General features: G+C 44.5%; 1 protein-coding gene across 4 annotated transcripts in view; it reads left to right on the forward strand.

The window, feature by feature from the left end:
* The window catches only part of LOC147027841 (rho guanine nucleotide exchange factor 18-like), a 242726-nt gene that overhangs the window by 143242 nt on the left and 74439 nt on the right, over positions 1 to 25045 (forward strand). For all 4 annotated transcript variants that reach the window (XM_085877505.1, XM_085877507.1, XM_085877509.1 and 1 more), the window contains 2 exons: positions 4221 to 4386; positions 7483 to 7612. In XM_085877505.1, coding sequence (XP_085733631.1) covers positions 4221 to 4386; positions 7483 to 7612 — 296 coding nt within the window. The remainder of the gene's footprint in view (positions 1 to 4220; positions 4387 to 7482; positions 7613 to 25045) is intronic.

Raw genomic sequence — 25045 nt, forward strand, 5'->3', positions numbered from 1 at the left:
TGGCCCAGATATTATTGCATAAATGTGCCAAATATGAAAAAAAATGCATCGCCATTTTTTAGTGGAGGCTGCAGAACAACAGAAGGATGGGCAGGATACAAAATATAAGCCCCTAGCTGGGCTGATGCCTGGTTTAAGCTTAAAAGGGGCTTTTTTGTTATCCACCACTATGTTCCTGGAATGCAATCTTCACTCTGCAAGTTCTTTAAAAATGTATGCAGATTGTCGTCTTCCTGCAATCAGGTCACTGAATTTTTTTTCCCCCAAGGTCACAACACTATAATCAGAGTATTACACACACAGTTTCTCACATGGAGGGGAAGCACTCCATACACATCGTAGTTTAGTGGGATAAATTGTACTAATTTGCAATGCGTTGAAGTAAATGTAGTGTATGTTGCCCTTGTTTCACATGCAATGCCTTCATAAGAGTATAATTTACACAGCCCTTCACATGGAGGAAACTACTGTTTGTGTACATTTATTACAAGAGTGAGATAAAGTGTATCAATTTACAATGTATATGTTGCAAGAGTCGCAAGGCTCATCAAAGAACGAGGTTAAATCAAAAGTTGCAAGAGCAAGGCTAATGGTGCGTACTGGGGGAACAATTGGGCACAACAGCCATTGGGATAAACAAACAAGAGAGAGAGAGAGAGACAGAGAGACAGAGACAGAGACAGAGACAGAGACAGAGACAGAGACAGAGACAGAGACAGAGACAGAGACAGAGACAGAGACAGAGACAGAGACAGAGACAGAGACAGAGACAGAGACAGAGACAGAGACAGAGACAGAGACAGAGACAGAGACAGAGACAGAGACAGAGACAGAGACAGAGACAGAGACAGAGACAGAGACAGAGACAGAGACAGAGACAGAGACAGAGACAGAGACAGAGACAGAGACAGAGACAGAGACAGAGACAGAGACAGAGACAGAGACAGAGACAGAGACAGAGACAGAGACAGAGACAGAGACAGAGACAGAGACAGAGACAGAGACAGAGACAGAGACAGAGACAGAGACAGAGACAGAGACAGAGACAGAGACAGAGACAGAGACAGAGACAGAGACAGAGACAGAGACAGAGACAGAGACAGAGACAGAGACAGAGACAGAGACAGAGAGAGAGAGAGAGAGAGAGAGAGAGAGAGAGAGAGAGAGAGAGAGAGAGAGAGAGAGAGAGAGAGAGAGAGAGAGAGAGAGAGAGAGAGAGAGAGAGAGAGAGAGAGAGAGAGAGAGAGAGAGAGAGAGAGAGAGAGAGAGAGAGAGAAAAAAAAAAAAAAAATAAAATAAAATAAAAAAAAAACGACACTGAAGTCAGCAGGTAGGAAGGTTGGGTTAGGAAGGGTTAATTGGGGTAATAAATATCATATATCAGGATGGGGGTTGACATGTGCACTTTCTGCTTGAGGTCCTGGTGGGAAGAGTGGGAAAGAAGGGCGTCAGGAAGGCGATTCCATAGACGGGACAATCGAGGAACAATTAAATGAGTTGAAGTCTGCAGTTAGCCCAGATTTTTGAAGCTTAACGAGGAGTGGATTAATGGAAGAACGTATGCATCCTGGAGTTGATGGGGAGGGTCGGAGGACTGAGAGAGCATATGGAGCAATGTTGGAGAATAGACCATAGAAAACAGCGTCAAAGTAAATGTAACACTCGCTGCCCTTGTTTCATGTACAAAGCATTTTTGATAGTTATTTCATGTTTTTATTTTGTTTTATCCAATGTAGATGATCCAAGTCTGAAGACGACGATGGTTCACGAGCGGTATTTGACGATGTAGATTGTTTCAGAAGTCAAGGATGAGACAATGTGATAATGTTTGACCAAGTTATAAAAATGATTAACATGATGTGGTACGAGTGACAGGTTATTAGCTGCAAAATGTCGAAAACCCGGTTTCGTTCAACAACTTTCAAAATTTAACCTTTGCATTACTTTTAAAGGTCACAAAACAATGTTGTGGACATTAAAATAAGGAAACAGGATACGTGCTATAGCTTATTGGAGTTAGTTTGTCGAAGAAGGTCGAAAACGCGGTTCGATTCCCACAACTTTGAAATTTGATCTTTGTGAACCCTAAAGGTCAAAGGTCAAGGATTATGACCTTTGGTGCAAAACTTCCTCTGGAACATTCCAGGAACAATATAACGTCATATAGGCTATATGGCATTTCACACTCCTCGGATTATCCATACTTTGATGAAATCAGCGTAAAAACAAACTTGAGGGGGGAGCCGCGGGCAAGGTGTTCGAGATAGAGCAAAATGGTTTCAAGACTTTAGGTGGGAAATGACCTCAAGATTATGAATTAAAAATATTGTCGTCCTAGCTCTCAAAGTTTGGGCGGTCGTATGATTTTTATGTCAAAATTCGAAATTTTGTAGGTTCTTGACCTTATGACCATGACCTTGGGACGAAAATGAAAAATCGAGCTCTGTGGGGCTATGGAGGTGCCATTGGCCTAACTAATTACCAAAACCCTGCCAGATTCGACAAACCCCTCGGAGAAGATGGATCTTTATGTCAAAATTTGAAATTTTCTAAGTTTGTGACCTTGACCTTGGGACGAAAATGAAAAATCGAGCTCCGTGGGGCTATGCAGGTGCCAGGTCTAACCAAATACCGAAACCCTGCCAGATTCGACAAACCACCTTGGAGAAGATGCAAATTGAAATTGGCTACCCCCTAAAAACATAACTCGCAATTTTCTAAGTTCGTGACCTTGTGGCCTTGACCTTGGGACGGAAATGAAAAATTGAGCTCTGTGGGGCTATGCAAGTGACATTGGGCTAACCAAATACCAAAACCCATGTCAGATTCGACAAAACCCCGAGGAGAAGATGCAAATTGAAATTGGCTACCCCATAAAAACACATGTTTGTTGGGCGTGGCTCCACCCATAATGGGCGCACCATGCCCATTCTCAGGAAAACACAACTAGATCATGATATAAACCTCCCACCAAAATTTTATCAGGATCGGATCAAAACCCACAGAGCTCTGCTCGGGACAAACAGACAGACAGACAAGCCGGTAGGCGGACATGGGTAGTCGCCTACCCAATAGAACCTGACGCGATGGGCCCGTTCGATGGGGGAATGACCTGAGGATTAAGCACAAGAAAATTCATGATTCTTGCTTCAAGGGTTAATGCTGCAGATTGCTTTTTCGTTACAATACCCCCACATTTAGAGGTTTTTCGGCCATTGCTAGGCAACGGAGGGGTCCATAGCGACGGTTCTTTCTCACACATAACTAGGACATACCATTCACCTACCATACCGGTTTCATGTATATCTGACTCATAGTCTCTGAGAGATAACGAACTTCGTTTTTTTATTGTTTTCGACCAGGGTTCATTCAAAGTCTATCTTCTCCGACAGTTTTCATAGGATCCGGCTGGAAATTTTTGACAATATGGCTGAATGTACTGCCCACAGTCGCTCGTCGCCCGATTTTTAATTTTCGAAAAAATACTTTTTTTATGATTTTTCAAAAATTTTCAAAGTCCCGTTGCTAGGCAACGGTGGTGTCCATAGCAACGGTTCTCATTTGCACACAACTCGGTCATGGTATGAACCTGCCAACCACGTTTCATCGAAATCGCCATTGTATTAACGGAGCACTGGACCGAACAGACAGACAAACATATCGACGGAAAAACTGATAATAAGGGTAGAACGAATTTCAAAAAATTAAAAAAATAAAATAAAATTTCGACTGGATCGACTACCCAACAGACAGACAGACAGACAGACACACAACAATAACGAATATAGTGGTCACTTTTTTTTTTTCGTGAAAATATTTTTTCGTGAACCAATAAGCCTTATTTATCGTTTGTTGAAGGTTCTTTTCATGACATGAACAAGGATTGTCCACAAGCTTTCATTTGGAAGCAATGATAAGAGAAGCCACAGTATTGGTTAATGAAATTGTCATGAGGGAACCTTACTGGTGATACCTTATTGCAAAACCCATCCTTTATATTCATCACAATAGGTTTGATCATAATTTATAGCAACTTACATTTTTTATTGATGTTAGCTCCCATGCATGGTTAGTTAACGGAGTTGGTCATGTTTATATCATGACATAAAATTTCAAAGGGCAGTCATAAAGCAGTTTTGTAGACAAAGAAAGGTCTGAATGACGAAGCAGACCTGACTTGCTCTTGTGAAATATGTTATGAGATTTATTATCATCTCCAGGCATGAAGATATAGCTGAGCAGGATATCAGGAAATCAGAGCAGGAAAAGAATGCAAGATTGACCCCGCTGATGCTACTTAGTCCTGGATGGGACAAACCTTCGCGTGTCGGGAGAACCTTCAGCTTTATCAGGAACCGCATGGGAAGTAACAAGGGCAGAAGCAAGGTAAGACTCGTTGCTTTGAGAAAGTGCTTCATAGAAGGCTCTTTGCTTCCATTCCAGTAAAACCTGTACATGACCGAGTTACCAATTCTGCTCGATAAATGTTGTCGCAAATCGCAGGTGGCTGCATGACCAAGGGTTTATATTATATTATTTTTGTTGTTGTTGTTGTTGTTGTGGTTGTGGTTGTTGCTTTGTATTGTTACTGATAACTGAAGATTACTTTTCTTAACAAAGCCTTTAAATTTTGAATACCAGAACTCATAATAATCATCGATACAAGGTGAAATACCAAAGGCCCACATTGTCTTTCCCTATAGCTATGATACTATGTGCTTAAGTACAAATATCAGGTAATGTTTCTGAAATCTTCTAGTTTTGATCTCATCAACAGTATTTCTCGACTTCAATCTGACAAGTTATTTCACTGTAGCATACATATGTGCATGAAGTTTGATGTGTGTTTTCCCAACAATTATTTGGTCTTCAAAACACAAATTTCACAATGGAGGAACAAAGATGCATTGAGGATTGACACCTGAAAAATAAACCCTTCAGAGCAACAAATTTAGGAGGAAAGATCTCCAAGAAATATCATCGCAATTCCTCACTTACAAAATTTGTTTTTTTCACCACTTTTTGTATTATACACACACACACACACACACACACACACACACACACACACACACACACACACACACACACACACACACACACACACACACACACACACACACACACACACACACACACACACACACACTTCTTGTGTTTATACGAGTAGGCCTACGACAGCAACACACCATGCCAGATCAAATAATGAAACTGCACTGCTGACATAACCACATGAATGTGGTTGCTATGGATGTGTGGTATGGACCTTTTACATGCCTTGATCTTGTATAGTGCCGATGCGATCAAGTACAAGCAAAGTAAGTCTGAATCTCAAGGTCTCGGTCCATGAGTCCTGAATGCCTCAAACTTGAATTCCGAATCAGGCATTTTTTGACAATGCATTGATTTGATATTTCTTATATTCGGTCAGACTGATGATAAAACCAAATTTTCTGAGAATATAACTCTTCGAAAGACAAAACAAAATACTGCATTAATGATAATAATAACAAGAAAAAAAGCAATCGGAGATTGCAAACCCTCACAGGCACTTGTTTTGTGTGGTGGTTGTTTACTGGTGTGTTTAGTAATTAATAATAGGCATAACAAGCCGGGAAGCGACGATGGTTCTCGGGCATTATTGAACAATGCCACGATAGGAACAATTGAGTTCGTCGAAGCTTTTGAGGAAGCCCTACCGTAAAAACCTATGTCTTCCGTCAAAATTGACCAAATCAAATCGGATTTTTTATATGTTGTACTTATGGACATTACGCACAGCTTCTAGGAAATAAAATTGCGAGAAAAAAAATCGAGAAAAAATAAAAATAAATAAAAAGTTCAAGTGGGCGTTGCTCCACCTACAAGGGGCGTGGGAAGCCCCTCATACAAAAAGACACAACGAGACCATGATATCTAGCTTGTGTCCAAGTTTCATCAAGATCGCATCAAACGTAACAGAGCTATGCTCTGGAGAGAGTCACAGACAGACAGACAGACACACAGACACAACGAAATAGTGGTCACTGCTGGCGCCCGCGAACCAATTCTAACTGCCACTTTATAACTGCTGGCAGTGATGACCGGGTACCAAGGCATCCCGCTTTGACGCAATACTGCTTTGATCGGACACCTGACCCTCACCAATGACGTTTATTATGACACAATTGAATTCAGAATGGGATTAAAATAAATTCAATTCAAATCAAATGGAAGACTAAATAGCTACAGTCCTGCATTGTGGTAATCAGAAGGAACCCGAACAAGCAAAAAGCAAAGAAGAAGTCATCAGGAGGAACCTGGATAGGATTCGCATTTCAGCTGCTACTCTGATGAAGTTGAAATTTAAAACATGTATTCCTACTCAATCATAATCGTGATGTGTTCACGTCGATTGATTAAGCCGTTCCAGAGAAAACATTATTTCATATTTTTTTCAATCCAATATTTCTGCCAAACCATGTGACCTATCAATTATTCCCCAGTAAATTTATATACCCATGGCTTGGGGAACATTTGTGTGAAGTTTTTCCTCGATCTGTCCAGCCGTTCTGGAGAAGATTTTTTTAATGGGTTTCAAAGTAAATCCAATATGGCTGCCAAACCATGTGACCGATGACATCATATTTGTCAACTTTTTGTTACTCATGGATAAGCGGTCATACTTGTAAAGTTTCGCCTCGATCTGTTCAGCCATTTGAAAGAAGATTTTTGAAGGTTAAAAAAACAACAAAAAAAACAACATGGCTTCCAAATCACATGACCGATGATATCATCAAATTATTTTTTGTGGACCATTTTAACCCTAGATGACCCTCAATAATTTTTCATACTGATCGGATGTTGCGTTCTGCAGATGCAATTATGAGGTCATAACGAAGGCACCTATGACATCATAAAAATAGAATCACACTCATTCCCCATGATGAGTACTTGCCATGTGCCAAGTTTCAATTTTTTCCTTGGTGCGGTTTCAGAGATAGAGGTCCAAAGTTTTTCAGTTTTTCCAATATGGCTGCCACACCTCGTGACCTGTGATGTCATCGTTATCGTTAAAACATTCTGCATGAGCAGTCGCTCCGATGGTGAAAATTTTGTCTCAATCCCTCAAGCAGTTGCGGGGAAAAACATTAAAGTTCTGTGTGTACAAACAGACAGACAGACAAACAAACAAACAAATATACCCAAATGCAATTCCGTCTTTCAGCGAGGGTAACTAGGAGACTTGCAATGATATTGTGGTTACTCACAACTGATCGTTATCTATCTTAACTGGGTGATCACATGATCAAAGTGCTGCCCAATGCGTGTGACTGCAGGTTCAAGTGAATGTATCATATGGGTTTTACCGTCTTCTTCTTATCAACTGCATGAGGTTGTTGTACAGCAGCCAAAACTTTTGTTTGCCCAACAAATGCACAGGTTATGTTGCTTTGCAGTCACTAACGCTGTAACATGATTTGAAACCCTTTCATTCGGCAGCCCAAAAACAAGGAGTTCAAGGATGATGTCATTGGAGGGCATCACTTTACTTCAGCGACATTCTCCAGCCAGACGAACTGCAGCTACTGTGACCGTAGCCTTGGCTCCAAGGATGCATATCAGTGTGTGGGTGAGTTGAGCGAACGTTTTTTGAACCACCATTTGTTTTCCTGTGTGAAGATGCAATTGCCATCAACGAAAGATATTGTCGCGGCCGTGGCTGGTTAGGTTAATCCCCCTGACCAAATTGCCGTGGACGCGCGGTTAACACTGACCAGGCCGGAGCACCGAGCGGTTTTCCTTGGAGGTGAACACGTTATCGTCGGAGATTATGACGCTCGCGGGAGGGGCATGGGCGGCAAATGCACGGACACGACGGAAGCACAGCGCAAGGGGTTGATCTCAAACCCATGACAAATAGACAACACAATCAACTTAAAATAAACATGGTGATTTCATGGACGAAACATGGACGAAAATAAATCTATTATCTACAATGGCAATAATTCAAAATGTATTTATAAAACGAGAGGAAAATTAAAGACGAAAGTCAATATTCCTCGACACATGGACCTTAAAACAGACAAGGGGGAAAACGAAATAAAAGAAAATCCTCTCTTTGTTCTGGCACTTAGCTTTGTCCAGAGATGGTCTTTTATGAACTTTGCGATCGAGCTGCAGCGTCCTTTGTGGGGAATTGCACCCAAAATGGTGCCAAGCCGCTCTCTGCGGTCATGTGCATGAGGTAATTTGTGAGGCGGTCTTCAACGCCAAGGATCACCAACCGTCGTGCAGCTTCTTCTCATGAACGAGGATATTATATCGAATGTTGCTCTCTGACACGAGGTCTGCTCACAATCGCCCAACTTCCTGCATGAACACGCAACAGGATAACGACGAGTTCGCTGAGAGGTGCACTCCTCTTCCTCTCTTACTCATCATTGTACAACTTGGCGACTCAGCCGAACTGGAATGGCCAGCGTCTTGCCCAGCATGCTGCAAATTCACCAGCACGAACACGAGACTCGTGCAGCCATTTCGTCATGCCGAGAGGAGAGCAAAAACGAGATCCTCTGAGTCAATCGTGTCCTCCACCAACTCTGTCCTCTCACAACTCTCTGCTCTTTGACAACTGTCCTCTCCATTCTCCCATTATGCCCCCCCCCTTCACATCACATTGACCAATCATAAGCCTCGGGGACGTGACTTGCTGGGACGAAGCCGGGAAGGCAGGGCTTCTCGCCTGCTTGGGCTTGCGGCATTGTTATTATTGTTGTTGTTATTAGAACGTAATTTTATTCCGGGCTTGTAAATGCAAAAACTTAGGAAAAAGTCACAGTGGGCAATTACATAGTCGGGGAAATTGGCAAGTAACACTTAAGCTCACAGTTTCCCTTCTTCATTTACATCGAGATGTCTCCTACACGTCCATGGACCAAGCAACTCTATACAATCCAAACTTTGCGATGAAATTCCTCCATCTACCCCCACAACCGTAACAACATAAATGCTATATCGTTGAGGAAGGGAAGGGGCAGTGGATAGTTTGCATAACTATCCTTTCATAAACTCAGCTCTACAGGATTGCAGATGGAACAGCCGACTTAACGTCCCCTCCTCAACAAGGCATCATTTTTACAGTAGTGCTCTGGACCGGTAGCTTGTAGTAGTTATATATTTATTTTTACTTTGACTTAAACGAGGGACAGGACAGCTTGAAGGGGCGCATACTATTTATGAGCTCCCCTGCCACCTTAAAATCAAATTGGATTAACTTTGCTGCCAATCAATCTCTCTCTGGCTCGAAAGAAGGCCTCGTGCTCAAAATGTCACTTCACCTTTCTTCCCACGGTTGTTCACATATCTCTCAAGATTTATTTTATCAGAAGAATGACTCCTTATTTTGGGCCGACGCATACCGGCTCCAGTCCATAAAAGGATTAGTTTCCATTGTGTGTTCATTGAACCTATTTGGTTTTCCCCACTTGTGATTTCCTTTGTCATTTGTGTGCTGTTGCTGTTGTGACTACTATGATTAATACTACTACTACTACTACTACTACTACTACTACTACTACTACTACTACTACTACTACTACTACTACTACTACTACTACTTTAATGGCCCTAAGTAGTTCCAACTTCGTGTGGGGTTGGCTGTTGAACATTTCTTTCATGAACCGGTTTGCTCGGCCTGATGTTAATCTGCTCAGGGCATTGGTATACTCATCTATAACTATATCATCCACTCATCCTATATAACTATAACTATAACTATATCTCATCCACTATAACTATAACTGAACTATAATGTATAACTATAATATATAACTGAACATCCAGGTCACATGGATGAACGATAACTCATCCACTCTTCACAAAAAAAAATAATTCAATGGAAATTTTAACGTCTACCAACGACCAGTACTGACAGACAAGTTCACCAGAAAATAAAATAAAGAGGCTTACTCATATAATAAATAAATAAAAACTCAGGAAAACCATATCCTTATTGTCCTGTGCACTGCAGAGGTTAAGGGGAGAGTCTCGATGGAAAATAATATTTGGATTGTCAAAAGGAATAAATGGAAGTGGGGGAGGGAAAGGAAGGTAAAGGGTGCTTACAGGTGAGATAGAAGGGTAGGGGAGTCTGGTAGGGGCGGGGAAAGAGGGTAAATGAGGTTGTGAGATGACAGGAGTAAAGGCAGGGAAATGTATGTCACATATGGGAAGGTGATGGGGTTAGAGTGGGGGGCATGGGGAGGGGTGGAGGATGATCCTTGGCGCAAATATTCTGTGACTTTAGCATGGCAATATACTGTATCATCATTATCAAGGGACAAAATGCTTGACAGAGCATCAGTGCTGCCAAGGCGGTTTTGGCAAGGGTTATGCTGGGCGGTTTGCCATTGTCTTTGCAGCAGTCAGTCAGAGCAAGAGTTTTGCATTTGTTCATGGTGCCATCGATAAGTCACCTCCTCTTCAGGAAAAACACTGTGGGATCTGTAACATCCATCAATGCCTCCTCCAGTGCTGGCAGATGAGTCCTTCGGCTTAACATCCTTCCGATGGATGGCAGGCCAGGCCAGATTATTGCCTGATGGATGGCAGGCCAGGCCAGATTATTCCGATAATTGTCAGGTCAGGTCAGATCAGATCTGTAACTTGCTACAGGTATCATGTAAAACTGTACTAACCTGTTTCATGGCCAGGTTGTTAGCGACTAAACCGTCTCCCCCACCAGGTTTTCTGGTGAGGAGGGTGTATGATATGGATACACAGTCGGATGAAGAACAAAACCTGTCAATGGCTGGAGGAGCTCTTTGTGAGCCAACGGCCATCCATATCTCGTGCCCAACTGTGTCTGCGGACATCCTCCTGCAGTTGGGTTACTTTTTTTTAGGAAGTTGGTGGCAGGATATGCACTCCCGCCACCGTAAAACCCTTCACTCTGCAAATCACAAGAAAACCGTGAAGAAAATTGAAAACCCACTTTGTGGGAGTACCTCCTGTGTAGTAGCTGCCCTCTGCAGGGCAGCTCACTGGAAGATAGGATTGGGGCAAATCCTTCGGGAACCTCACTCTTTGATGATAGGACGAAAACCATGGAGTAACTGGGTCAGATTGTGGAAGTGTGTGTCGGAGTGGTGCTGAGGTGTCGTCCACCAGACGGTGGTCTCCTTGGGTTAACCTGAGACAGTCCCTTCGGGTGGGTGCCTGGAATGTCCTCTCCAGAGAAAGGATGATCACCTGTCTCTGTTATCATCTGAGCTCAAGCGTTTTCACATAGGTATTGCAGCACTTTCTGAGGTTCGGAGACCGGATTGCGACGAGATCATGGTGGGTGGTTACATCTACTATTGGTCTGGTCGTTATGATGGTTACCATGCCCAAGGAGTTGCTGTCGCTTTGTCCAAAAAGCTGACTCCAATGATAATTGAGGTTACACTGGTCAATGGGCATCTTATGAGACAAAGGATTCGTCACTCCTTGGGTGTCATTTCTCTCGTCTCTGTATTTGCTCCGATTGAGGCGAGTGATCTCACCGTGATGGATGCATTCGTTGCCACACTCGAGTCTGTGGTTGATCAGTGCCCCAGGCGAGATACTCCTCTAGTCTTGGGGGATTTCAGTGCATCGACTGGAACTGATGGGATGGTTATGAGACATGTGTTGGTCCCCTTCGGTCTGGAACTGTGAACCAGATTAGCACTAAGTTCCTTGACTTTGCATGTCATGGATTAAGGGTAGATGGTTCATGGTTTCAGTGCCCACAGGCTCATCACTGGACTTGGTATTCCAATGCTGATGGTGTGGCAAAGGACATTCCCCACATGCTCATTGATAGTCACTGGAGGATGATCCAGAACTACAGGATCTACCGGAGTGCTCAGTTCCTCAACACCGACCACAGGTTTTTGGTAGCAACTCTGAAGTTGCAGCTTACATCCGGAAGAATGGTACCATCCCAGCCTTGGCTGGATGTTGGCAAGCTCAAGGATGAGAGGGTAGCTCTCAGGCTGTTTGCGAACAGGCTGAGTGGGGATTTGGGGGGTCTGGGTGCTTTGAGAAATCCTGAAGAGTTGTGGAGTGCCTTCAAGACCACTATCCTAGATGTTGCTGTTGGATGTCTTGGAACTCACTATCAGGAGAAAAAGAATTTTGTCTCTCAAGGGACACTGGATGCCATTGACCAGAGTTGCAGGGCCAGGCTTAATGGTAGAGCTGAGCTGTTCATGGAGTTGAGGCATAAAAGTGGACGTGTACTGAGGGTGGACGAGGAGGCCTATGTGCAAGGAATCTGTGAGGGGGTAGAGCATCACCTGTGGTCAAGTGATTCTTGTTCTGCTCACAGGGGAATTCTCGCATTGTGTTCCTCCAAGCCCATCCCTCGGTATATTGCAGTTAGAGCAGAGGGTGGAGGGCTCTTGACAGAAGAATCCGAAGTTAAGGCCTGCTAGGCCGGTTGCTTTGAGCGTTTCTACCAGGCTGATCAATCACCTAACAAATTGGATGTCAGGGGTGTTACTATTTCTATTGCTGACCCTCCAATCAACTGCGATCCACCTTTGTTTGTGGAAACACAGGCTGCAGTGAACTGGTTGAAATGGGGGCAAAGCTCCAGGGATCAGTGGCATCAATGCTGAACTTCTCAAGGCTGGTGGAAATGCTGCACTTGTGTCATTGCATGCAATTCAGTGCTCCACCTGGAACACAGGCAACATCTTAACTGACTTGAAGAGGGGCCTTGTTGTCCCTCTCTGGAAAGGGAAGGGTGATCGCCAGGACTGCAACAACTACCGAGGGTGACGCCGCTCTCAGTGCTGGGCAAGGTCTTTGCTCAGACAATTCTTGATCGGGTTCGCCACCAATTGCTTGAGCAACAGCATCCAGAGCAGTCAGGCTTTACACCAAAGAGGTCAACGATTGACCGTATCCTTGCCCTTCGTGTCCTCACCGAATGCAGATGAGAGTTTTGGCAGAGGCTGCTTGTAGCCTTTGTTGATCTCTGCGAAGCATTTTATTCAGTTAATTGGGATGCCCTCTTGAGGATTCTTGGTCTTCCTGGGGTGCCACCAAAACTGATCAATGTGATGTCTGAACTATATTCTGGTATTGAGAGTGCTGTGAGATGTGGTGATACCATCTCCGACTTATTTCCAGTTGTTACTGGAGTTTGTCAGGGGTGTGTACTGGCTTCTACACTTTTCAGCACTTGAATGGACTGGATGCTGGGGAGGATGTTGGAGATGTGAAGCTGCAGTGCATCGTTTGGGAATGCTAAGATCTCTGACCTTGATTTCGCAGATGATGCAGTCATCTTTGCGTTGACTCTAGATATCCTTTTGTGGGCACTTAAGGTGCTGAATGAGGAGTTGGAGCCACTGGGATTACGGGCCTCCTTGATCAAAACTAGGATCCAGGCTTTCAATGACATCTTGGATGCTGCTATCTTGTCTGTACCTGTTAGTGATGAGGATGTTGAGGTCTCGGAGAGATTCCCTTCCCTTGGCAATGATATTCATGCTTCTGCTGACTGTGAGCCAGAGGTAAATGGACATCTGGGTCGGGCCTGGGGAGTCATGGATTCACTGGATCATGGGGTGTGGCGTTGTCGGTATCTGTGCAGGAGTACGAAAGTCCAAGTCTTCAGGTCCTTGGTGCTTCCAGTCTTGCTCTTCGGAGGTGAGACTTGGATTCTGACTCAGGATCTGAGATGGAGGCTTAATTCCTTTGGTACTAGGTCTCTTCAGAGATTCCTTGGCTGTTGTTGGTCACACTTTGTGTCCAACAAGCGGTTGCTGAGAGAGACTCAAATGAGATTTGCTTCCTGCATAGTCCATGTGCGTTCGTGTGCGTTTCCTGCATAGTCAGCTGCGGCTCTATGGACATGTGGCTCATTTTCCTAATCCTGCTCACCAGATTCTCTCAGTGAGGGAGACTCATGAGTGGAGGAGACCAATGGGCTGGCCATGTGCCTCGTGGTTGCAGCAGGTTGATCAGCATCTCAAGGAGATGGGGATGGGCCAGGCATCTGCCTGCGGGATGACCAGATGGACGCCCCTGGAGTCCCGGCGGAAAGTGGACGCAGTGACACGCATGCTCCAATACCTGACCTGACCTGATGGATGGCGCACATGATTCCTTGCCCTGCATGTGATGCATCAGGATGACAGTTTATAGATCGACCAAGATTGGAATCGTTTGGGAATGAGGGGGGGGGAGCAGATTGGGGTGATGGCTGTGATCTCGAAATCATTCTTTCTTTCTGTTTTGGTTTATGTTGCATCAAGAAGTATAAACATTTGCTTGGTACAGGTTGAATGTTTTCAAAACTGCCCTCTGGCAGATCTCTTCACTTGAATTATTGCAAAAGTGTCAACGGAAAAAAACAATTCGTACATTTTCAAAACTAGTGGGAACTCCTGTTGTGGAATACCCTTCTCAGTTCACCTTTGGTGGTCTTTGTTCTGCTGCACAGTCTTGGAAATGCACTTTATAATTTTTGTCATTTTTGAAAGAAATTTTATTGATCACAACATCAACATGTCATCACATCAAGGAAGATGATTTGTAATACCGGCTACCACTAAAGATGGCGCTATTTCTGCTACTTGTCAATTTTGGAGTGATGTTCATGTTTGCTCCACAAAAGTGAAAATATTTCTGCTGAAATAGTTCTTCAATTTGTTATTTGTCACGAAATGGCTGTTCTGTGGCCTTCCGCAAGGATAACTCAATGATAATCTTGGTACTGAAATGCATCATTGAAGAGAAAGGTGCTGGAAAATTGGAATATGCAAAGTGATGTATTGTGTATCATTGTAAGAAAGATGTTTAAACAAAAATAAATAAATAAGCAACACCTGGAGTAGGAAGGAAGAATTTACCAAAGTGAACTTGTCAACATTTTTTTTTGAAACTTGACAACATAGAATTACATGTCACTGAAACTACATGGGTATGACTTTTATGTACATTTGTCAATCATTATTAATGTAATGCAACCCATTCTACTTGCAGCATGTTTACTTTTCATGGTACAATTACCCTCTGTATCATCAGGTTACTGCAATGCATGGCTCAGGGAAATATGCAGCTGTGTTGGCTTCGATTGTCAGGCAAAGGGAGTGAAGGGTTGAAAGGAGGTATGACAAATGGACCTGCACGGAACATTATGCTGGTGGTTGTTTGTACATGAAGAAGGCTGTTTGTACCATACATTCTGCCTGTTTGTGCTTGTACGAAAATGGTTAGGGCCTTGGACAGTGTGAATATGTCTGAGAAAAAGCTGTTTGACTGGTTTTCCTGTGTTTAGGGGCAGCAAACAAGAATAACTCTCTCTGTCTCTGTTTCTGTCTCTCTTTCTGTCTCTGTCTCTGTCTCTGTCTCTCTCTCTCTCTCTCTCTCTCTCTCTCTCTCTCTCTCTCTCTCTCTCTCTCTCTCTCTCTCTGTCTCTGTCTGTCTCTCTCTGTCTGTCTCTCTCTCTGTCTCTCTCTCTGTGTCTGTCTCTCTCTCTGTCTCTCTCTCTCTCTCTCTCTCTCTCTCTCTCTCTCTCTCTCTCTCTCTCTCTCTCTCTCTCTCTCTCTCTCTCTCTCTCTCTCTCTCTCTCTCTCTCTCTCTCTCTCTCTCTCTCTCTCTCTCTCTCTCTCTCTCTCTCTCTCTCTCTCTCTCTCTCTCTCTCTCTCTCTCTCTCTCTCTCTCTCTCTCTCTCTTTCTCTCCCCCTCTCTTCTTTTCCCTCCTCTTTTCCTTCTCCTCTTTTCCCTCTCCTCTTTTCCCTCTCTCTTCTGATACTTTCAAATGCTGTCTTTTTTCTGTTGTGAATTATTTAAAGGCGAATCCAAACTACAATACAATTTTAAATAATAACAATATCCCCCTTCCGCCACGCGGCAGGGGATAAAAACTAAAAATTAGTCTTTACGCCATGTTGCGAAAGAAAATAAAACAATGAAAAATTTTGGTGACTTGAAATTAAATAAATCGAGCATGAAACTGCATTCAAAAAAATTTTTTTTTGCCAAAGTCAAAACTGTGTCCCTCTGTACTGTGATGTTATATTGAGAAGACTTGGAGCAAACCCGACCAGTCGGCTTTGAATAGAGATTCTACTGACAGCACCGAGTCCAAAATGTCCCATTATTTGGTAGTTTATGAATACAATGATGAAGAAAGCAGTGAGGATGAAAATGGTGGCATTAATGGTTAAGGTGTCGCCGACTGCTGCTTCAGCCCTTCCAACAATGGATGGAGATCCTCAATGCCAGCCTTGAGATCAGAGCCATCTCCCGAGATGTATCGTGTGATTTTGATATGGTCTGGCACCCCTCCCTGCTCACCAAACTCTCTTCCTATGGTATCCAAGGCCATCTCCACTCATGGCTCACAGACTTTCTCTTCTGTCGCAGTCAAAGTGTGGCCCTTATTGGAATTTTCTCATCCCCTCTTCTTGTCCAGACTGGAGTTCCTCAAGGCAGTATTCTGGGCCCTGTGCTTTGTCTCGTTTTCATCATTGCTCTCTCCGACTCTGGAAAATCCTCCATCTCTTTGCTGATGACTCCACCCTCTGCCATACCATCTCTCATCCCTCAGATCGGCAAGCAGCAGCCTCTTAATTATTGGCAGATCTGGATAAAATAACATGCAGGTCGAAACTTGTAATATGTCTTTTAATCCTGACAAATCCCACACTCTCACTATGTCTCTCTGAAAGGACCGCCTCCAACCCCTCCACCCTCCACTCCCATTTTCTTTCTCAACAATCCTCTTGAAGCCCTTTCATTCAAGCTTTTGGGTCTCACTATCTGCGTTGATCTTTCCTGAGAAAGCCACATCTCCAAGCTGGTCTCCAAAGCCAGTTGCTGACTGGACATCCTCTGTCGTGCAAAGTCCTTCCTTGGCACACGTGAGCTGATCACGTACAAAGCTTTCATCCACAGCCTAATGGATTACTGCTCTCCCCTCTGAGCTGTTGCTCTTGCCTCACACTTTTCTCAACTTCACACTGTGGAAACCAAGGTATTTAGGATCATTGGTATCTCCCATGATGAGGCTGAGTCTTTGTGTCTCTCACTCTCTCAACACAGGCAGGTCAGTGGTCTTTCTGTCTTCTACCATCTCCTTTCTGCCCCCCCCCGCTCTGTCTAAGATATGCCCCCCCCAATATTTCCGCAGGGTGCTCAAGGTCCGCCAGCAGCTCCCTTCTGGTAAAACTACCAAAATGAAGAATCACTGCTCACCTTCACTCTTTCATTCATCTTTTTTCCCACCTCTGGAACAAACTCCCACACTCCCTTCAACCCCACTCTTCCCTCCAGGTCTTCAAAACAGCTGTTCACCACCACCTCTTATCTTCCACCATCCAAACCAGTGATCTTTTCTAACCCCCGTGAATCCACCCCAAACCCACCTCCTTCAAATTCTCTGCTTTCCTTCCTGCAAGTCCCTGTAGTGTCCATCTTGTTTGCACTGTGTACTGTGTACCCTGCCCCATCCCTCTCCCTTCCACAGATCTCCTCCTGTCTCTGTTCTGCACTGTTTTTTTCCTTCTCTCCCCCCCCCCCTCCTTGTCTCATGCCCCCCTTCTTGTATGCTCTGTCTGTTAGCTCTCATACGAGCCTCGACAGTGAATACAAAAGAAGAAAAAAAAAGGTGACTACACAGCTTTATAGTTTCAAGAGCCATATGTGAGAGAAATGGTTGAAAATCACAATACGGACAAAAATCAAGACGATGCAATACAGATTGGAAATTTTTATGCTGGTGATCTGGATATTTATACTGTATCTGTAGTTCATTACATACGTACTGCATATGATGAGCTGCATTAGCTGCACGCCAGTTATGCATCATAAGCCTGGTGTTGGCTTCGTGGTTAGGGTGGCAGCTTGGGATCCTAGGGTCCTGAGTGGTCTTGAGTTCAAGCCCCGTTGGCCACTCAATTAATATACACCAGGAGGTTGACTCAGCCTGTCATCCGTCCGAGGTCGGCAAAATGAGTACCAGTGTACTGGTAAGGGGGGACACTGTGTCAGCGGCATAGCTGCGTCCCAACCAATGATGCAACCACCAGCCATAGGCTGCACTCGATAGACAGAGTTATGCATCAGGTGTTCAAACTTCATTTTGAACATAAGTGCATAAAATAGTCCATTTGGGGAAGAACAGGCCACTTTGCCTTCCAGAAACCTTTTCTGTCCCACACAATGTGAATGTCCCATGTCACAGAGCCTGGCAGCACATCCAAACTCCTGGCCTGCTGTCCCAGGTTTTGAGCTGTGGTAGCGACTCAGTGTTCCCCATGCTCGACAGAGGCCCCATGGCACAAAGCTTAGTATAGACCCATCACTGAACCCCAGTTCTGAGGCTTCAGGCCTCCAGCTGTGGCAACAAGCTTGTTTGCCCCACATGAAACGGAGGGCCTGTGCCACTTTTCTTTATATTTATTTATATTTGCAACCACCACATCATGAAACGCATGTAGATTTGAAAAAGAATTCGCTGATCAATTTATATCTTGTGCACTGGGAAATGCAATGAAAGCAGATTGCCTTCCCTCGATGATGCCATGGATTCAGCCATAGAAATAAATGACAAGAAAAAAGATGTTTACGAACTAAATTTCCTAATTTTTAACAGAAAATTGCAAAACGATACATTGTATGTAATTTCTGTAATATTACGCAGGTATAGGGTAGCGAGCCAAATGTGTACAGCTATTGGAGCATGGGTATAGCTGTTCGGATTCACCTTCAAAAAGTGATCACGAGTCCTCTCTCTCATCCTCCCCATTCACCCTCTCTCCATCTTATTCACACTTTCCCATTTTTCATGGTAATGCCCTGGAGAAGAGACCTCTCCTCCACTGCCTCTCCTGTGGCCGAGTCATGGTGACCTGTAGTTTTAACAGTGCAGGCTTTTCTATCTTTTCTATTTCATCTGTTTTTTGTGGTCACTGAGGACTGGGGCTGTTATCTACCACAAAATATACCTTTTGCTCCATTAAAGGAGAAGCACGTGTACAAGACCGAAACTTTAAAATTCTGCCTTGAACACTGCTCCTTCGGGGTTGTGGTTTCGTTTTTATGTTATTTTTTTTTTTTTGAGTCATCTTGCTCTTCCACATTTTTCTATCATTGTTTCTAAGTAAACTGAAGTGTACAGAATGAACAATAGGCGATAATATTTTTCGAATAATGGTGTGGTTGTTAGCTCATGGACGAAGCTTTCATTGTGCATCATTTCTGGAAACAAAAACGGCTTTATGATTGATCACTTTTGTAGGTTCATGTCATTAGCTTTGCTCCACTAATTTCACTTTTTGTCACTTTATCAAGTCTTTGTCTTACGAAGTGAAAGCTTACACTCAGCAGAGCTCTTCAAGACTGAGTGTTGATAAGCTGTTGCTATCCTCTCTCACCAGCAAACATTGAGACAGTTTTGTTGTCGTCATGCAACATATTAATTTATTTATATATATATATATATATATATATATATATATATATATATATATATATATATATATATATATATATATTAGGCTATATATATGAAATCTCCATGATGGAGAGAAGAAAGGTGGACATACTGTGTGTACAAGAGACCAAGTGGATGGGGAGTAAGGCTAGGAGCATTGGAGGTGGTTTCAAACTGTTCTACCATGGTGTGGATGGGAGGAGAAATGGTGTCGGGATAATCCTGAAGGAAGATTATGTCAAGAGGGTATTGGAGGTGAGGAGAGTGTCTGACCGCGTGATGAGTGTGAAGTTGGAAATTGAAGGGGTGATGATGAATGTCATCAGTGCATATGCCCCACATATGGGGTGTGAGATGGAGTATAAAGAAGATTTCTGGAGTGAGTTAGATGAAGTGGTGGAGAGTGTATCCAAGGATGAAAGAGTGGTGATTGGAGCAGATTTCAATGGACATGTTGGGGAAGGGAATAAAGAGGATGAGGAGGTGATGGGGAGGTACGGTCTCAACAAGAGAAATGTGGAAGGGCAAATGGTGGTAGAGTTTGCAAAAAGAATGGAAATGGCAGTGGTAAATACGTATTTCAAGAAGAAGGAGGAACACAGGGTGACATACAAGAGTGGAGGAAAGTGCACACAGGTGGATTACATCTTAAGTAGGAGATGCAACCTGAAAGAGATTAGTGACTGTAAGGTGGTGGCAGGGGAGAGTGTAGCTCGACAGCATCGATTGGTGGTCTGTAGGATGACTTTCGAGGTGAGGTTGAGGAAGAGAGTGAGGACTGAACCAAGGACCAGATGGTGGAAGGTGAAGGAGGAAGACTGTTGTGTGAAATTTAGGGAGGAGGTGAGACAGGCGTTGGACGGTGGTAAAGATGGGTGGGATGATTGGGCAACGACAGCAGAAGTTGTGAGGGAGATAGCTAGGAAGGTACTTGGTGTGACATCTGGACAGAGGAAGGAAGATAAGGAGACTTGGTGGTGGAATGAGGAAGTACAGGAAAGTATAAGGAAGAAGGGGTTGGCGAAAAAGAAGTGCAATAGTCAGAGAGATGAAGAAAGTAGGCAGGAGTACAAGGAGTGGCAGCAAAAGGCAAAGAGAGAGGTGGCAAAGGCCAAGGAAAAGGCATATGACGAGCTGTATGAGAAGTTGGATACAAAAGAAGGGGAAAAGGATTTATACCGATTGGCAAGACAGAGGGACCGAGCTGGGAAGGATGTGCTGCAGGTTCGGGTGATAAAGGACGCAAATGGGAATGTGCTGACGAGCAAGGAGAGTGTGTTGAGAAGGTGGATGGAGTACTTTGAGGAGCTGATGAATGAAGAAAATGAGAGAGAGAGAGAAGGTTGGAAGAGGTGGAGATAGTGAATCTGGAAGTGAGATGGATCAGTAAGGATGAAGTGAGGACTGCTATGAAGAAGATGAAAAGTGGAAAGGCGGTTGGCCCAGATGGTATACCAGTGGAGGCATGGAAGTGCTTAGGAGAGATGGCAGTGGGGTTGTTAACCAGCTTGTTTAATAAAGTCTTGGAAAGTGAGAGGATGCCGGAGGAGTGGAGATTAAGTGTACTGGTTCCGATTTTCAAGAATAAGGGTGATGTGCAGAGCTGTGGAAATTACAGAGGGATAAAGTTGTTCAGCCACACCATGAAGGTGTGGGAAAGAGTAGTGGAAGCTCGGTTGAGAGGAGAGGTGACGATCTGTGAGCAGCAATATGGATTTATGCCAAGAAAGAGCACCACTGATGCGATGTTTGCTTTGAGAATGTTGATGGAGAAGTATAGGGAAGGCCAGAAGGAGTTACATTGTGTGTTTGTGGATTTAGAGAAAGCTTATGATAGGGTGCCAAGAGAGGAGTTGTGGTATTGTATGAGGAAGTCGGGAGTGGTGGAGAAGTATGTGAGGATCGTGCAGGATATGTATGAGGACAGTGTGACAGCCGTGAGGTGTGCGGTAGGAAGGAAGATAAGGTGAGGTGTGAGGTGTATATATATATGTATATATATACATATACACTACACCACCAAAAGCATGTGGAAACCCCTTCTAATTAGTGGATTTGGCTATTTCAGGCACACCCATTTCTCACAGGTATGTACAATCAAGCACACAGCCATGAAATCTCCATAGACAAGCATTGGCAGTAGAATGGGCTGGACTGAAGAGCTCAGTGACTTTCAACATGGCACCGTCAAAGGATGCCACCTTTCCAACAAGTCAGTTCATCAAATTTCTGCCCTGCTGGAGCTGCCCTGGTCAGCTGTAAGTGCTTTTTTCGTGAAGTGGAAATGTCTAGGAGCAAGAACAGCAGCTTAGCTGTGCAGTGGTAGGTCACACAAGCTCATAGAATGCGACCGCCGAGTGCTGAAGCACGTAGTGTGGAAAAATTGTCTGTCGTCAGTTGCAACACTCGTTACCGAGTTCCAAACTGACTCTGGAAGCAACATCAGCACAAGCACTGCTTGTCGAGAGCTTCAAGAAATGGGTTTCCATGGCCGAGCAGCCGCACACGCTACTGAGATCACCATGAGCAATGCCAAGCGTCGGCTGGAGTGGTGTAAAGCTCAGCGCTATTGGACTCTGGAGCAGTGGAAACGCGTTCTCTGAAGTGATGAATCACGCTTCACCATCTGGCAGTCCGACGGATGAATCTGGGTTTGGCGGATGCCAGGAGAACGCTACCTGTCTGAATGCATAGTGAAACCGAGAAAGTTTGGTGTAGGAGGAATAATGGTCTGGGGCTGTTTTTCATGGTTCGGGCTCAGCCCCTTATTCTCGTGAAGGGAAGTCTTAACGCTACAGCATTCAAAAACATTCTTGACAATTCTGAGCTTCCAATTTTGTGGCAACAGTTTAGCGAAGGCCCTTTCCTGTTTCAGCATGCTCCCATGCACAAATCGAGGTCCATACAGAATCGAGGAAGAATGTGACTGGCCTGCACAAAGCTCTGACCTTAAACCCATTGAACACCTTTGGGATGAATTGGAACGCCGATTATGAGCCAGACCAAATCGCCCAACATTAGTGCCCGACCTCACGAATGATTCGCCAATAAGCGACAAAACCGGTCTGGTAGCTGAGAGGGTGTGTAGCATTGGGATTCTCATGTGTGTACTATGTGTGAACATCTTTATAGTTGTTGAGGAACTCCGGGAAGGGTTCGAAACAGCATAGCACTTACCTTATGCAGATCTTCTTGGGTACTTTATCGAGTTTTGTTGGCTGTGCGCTTGAGCGCGTGCACACACACGATCTTAGGATCATGTAAGAACTTGTACATGTATCACATGCAGGACAAAAATATTACAGCTTTCAATTTATTAAAAAGACATTAGTGGACTAATGGGCAAACATATGGTGTACGGGTTTTGAACTTGGGTTTGCTGTCTTATAAAACAGGGGTTCCGATGTTTTATATTTACCCCCCAAAAAACACGGTTTTTACATGTTCATGTTAGATTTAGATAATTAAATGTGGAAAAATAGAATCTGTTGCTGTGTCTTGGTCTCGTGTAAGTTTTCCATTCATGTAACTTTTCCTACTTTTGGGAGCAAGAGACTTCTGTCATATTTTTCCATCATATATTCTTCTTTTGTATGCAGCACAAGCATCATTGGCTGAGGGTGCAGCTGTGCCACTGATGCATGACTTCTGCTCGTTAGGGCAGGAATTTGTAAAAAAAAATTCATGGTGTCAGAGATTGCTCACCCACTCTTCGCGAAGGACACCATGAGTTTTTTAAACTTCCCCCAACTCATGCTAGCAGACAGAACGTCCAGTTTAATGTCCATCTGAGAGATGGCACACTGATGAATCACCCTGCCTGTGAAACACTGGGATGACAGTTCATTGGTTGGGTTGGGTTTTGAACCCAGGCTAAATTGGTTGGAGGCGAGTTGGAGGCGAGTGTGCATCTCGGCCATCCTGTCAGCCCTCCATCATCATCTGTGTACACACAATAAGTAGATGCCTCCTAATGAGACAAGCTTACGTATGCTGGCTTCAAGAGTCAACAATGGTCAGACAGAGGCATCGCCCCATATTTTGGGGGTGTTGTCTGGGTTAGATTTTTGGTCTGACGATAAACTATCAGATTGGTGCTTCGCAGGAAGGATGTAGCATCACATTGCGTGTGTGTGTGTGTGTGTCTGTCTGTCTGTCTTTGCTTGCTCGATAAGATCCTATTGGGAGGGTATTTCAAGCACCAAATTCAAGCATTCTTTCCATCAATGATGGATCAATTGGAGGTTCTGGGTCCAGCGTTGTGGGTGCGCTGGACGATCAGAAAAATAGATTTTTGGGACCATCTATTTATTACGTACGCAGGTAAGTTCTCTTCCCCCCAACGACGTCATACATGCTTGTGCATGTTCCTTCGCTTCCCTACCCTCACTCCTCTCTTCTTTCCAACCCTTTTCCCTTTGCTTCGCACTCCTCCCACACCCTGTACCTGTATTTCTCTCTCCCACTCGAGCTGCTTTCTATTTTAATTTTCTTCGTTCAGCTTCAGCCCCCCCCAGCTCCCCCCTCCAGTTCTCCCCCCCACCAGTTCTCCCCCCCCCAGATCTCGCCCCCGCCCCCAGTTCTCCCCCACCTTGGCATGCACATCACAAGCAGACGACCCCAGAGAGTTGATTCCCTATCAATTTTGCCCAGATTAGATTACTCATTAAGTCTCTCCTATGAGTATGTACCTGCCATCTTGTTGATGAACGGAGTATTTGTTTTGGGGAGGCTAAAAAGGGTTGCTGTGGATTATTATTTTTTTTTTTTTACAGATTTATTAGGTTGTTTTGCTTCTGGGCACGAGGTTTAAAGGGGTGTGGCCATAAACGTAAATGCTCGAGTAGGCGGGGCTACGGGTGGAAGACGGAGTGGGCGTGGTCGTGAGAAAGAACGATAAAAGTGAGCACGGTCTGAGAGAAGCAGCTCTGAGGACGACAACCCAGAAAGGAAAGGTGGCAGCTCAACATTTCAGACATAACAGCGAAGAGCAGTAAATCGATGTGGCTTTGAAGTCTCGTGCGGTACAGTGGGCGTGATCGCGTGACGTCGTCAGAGTAATGAGGGGGCGTGGCCCAGTGTGTGAGGATGATGAAGTGGGCGTGGTTCGATGAGGGGCGTGGCCCTGTGTGTGAGGATGATGAAGTGGGCGTGGTTCGATGAGGGGGCGTGGCCCTTTGTGTGAGGATGATGAAGTGGGCGTGGTTCGATGAGGGGGCGTGGCCCTGTGTGTGAGGATGATGAAGTGGGCGTGGTTCGATGAAGGGGGTCATGCTGGATGCTGTGTGAAGTGACGTGAGAGAAGAAGGCGAGAGTTCGTGCGGAGCCTCGTGAGTCGCACGGCTTTGCCGGTGCGCGACACAGTGCAGCCACTTGGTGAGTTCGCGATTGTAGAAAAGCTCGCACGTCCGACGGTGGTGTGTACGAGTGGGAAGTGCGGTGTGGTGCAGTGGTGTGTACTCCACCTTAATGGAGCGTGATTACTGGACGGAGGGAGGGAGGGACAGCGAGCGATACCTTTATTACTCGGCCTGGTAAGCCCGGTTTTGTTGTCTTCGTAAACATGGTGTTTCCCTCACCATT

The sequence above is a fragment of the Eptatretus burgeri genome, chromosome 4 (genome assembly GCF_056783735.1).
Source record: "Eptatretus burgeri isolate ZD-2024b chromosome 4, Ebu_testis_v1, whole genome shotgun sequence".
Classification (NCBI taxonomy): Eukaryota; Metazoa; Chordata; class Myxini; order Myxiniformes; family Myxinidae; genus Eptatretus; species Eptatretus burgeri.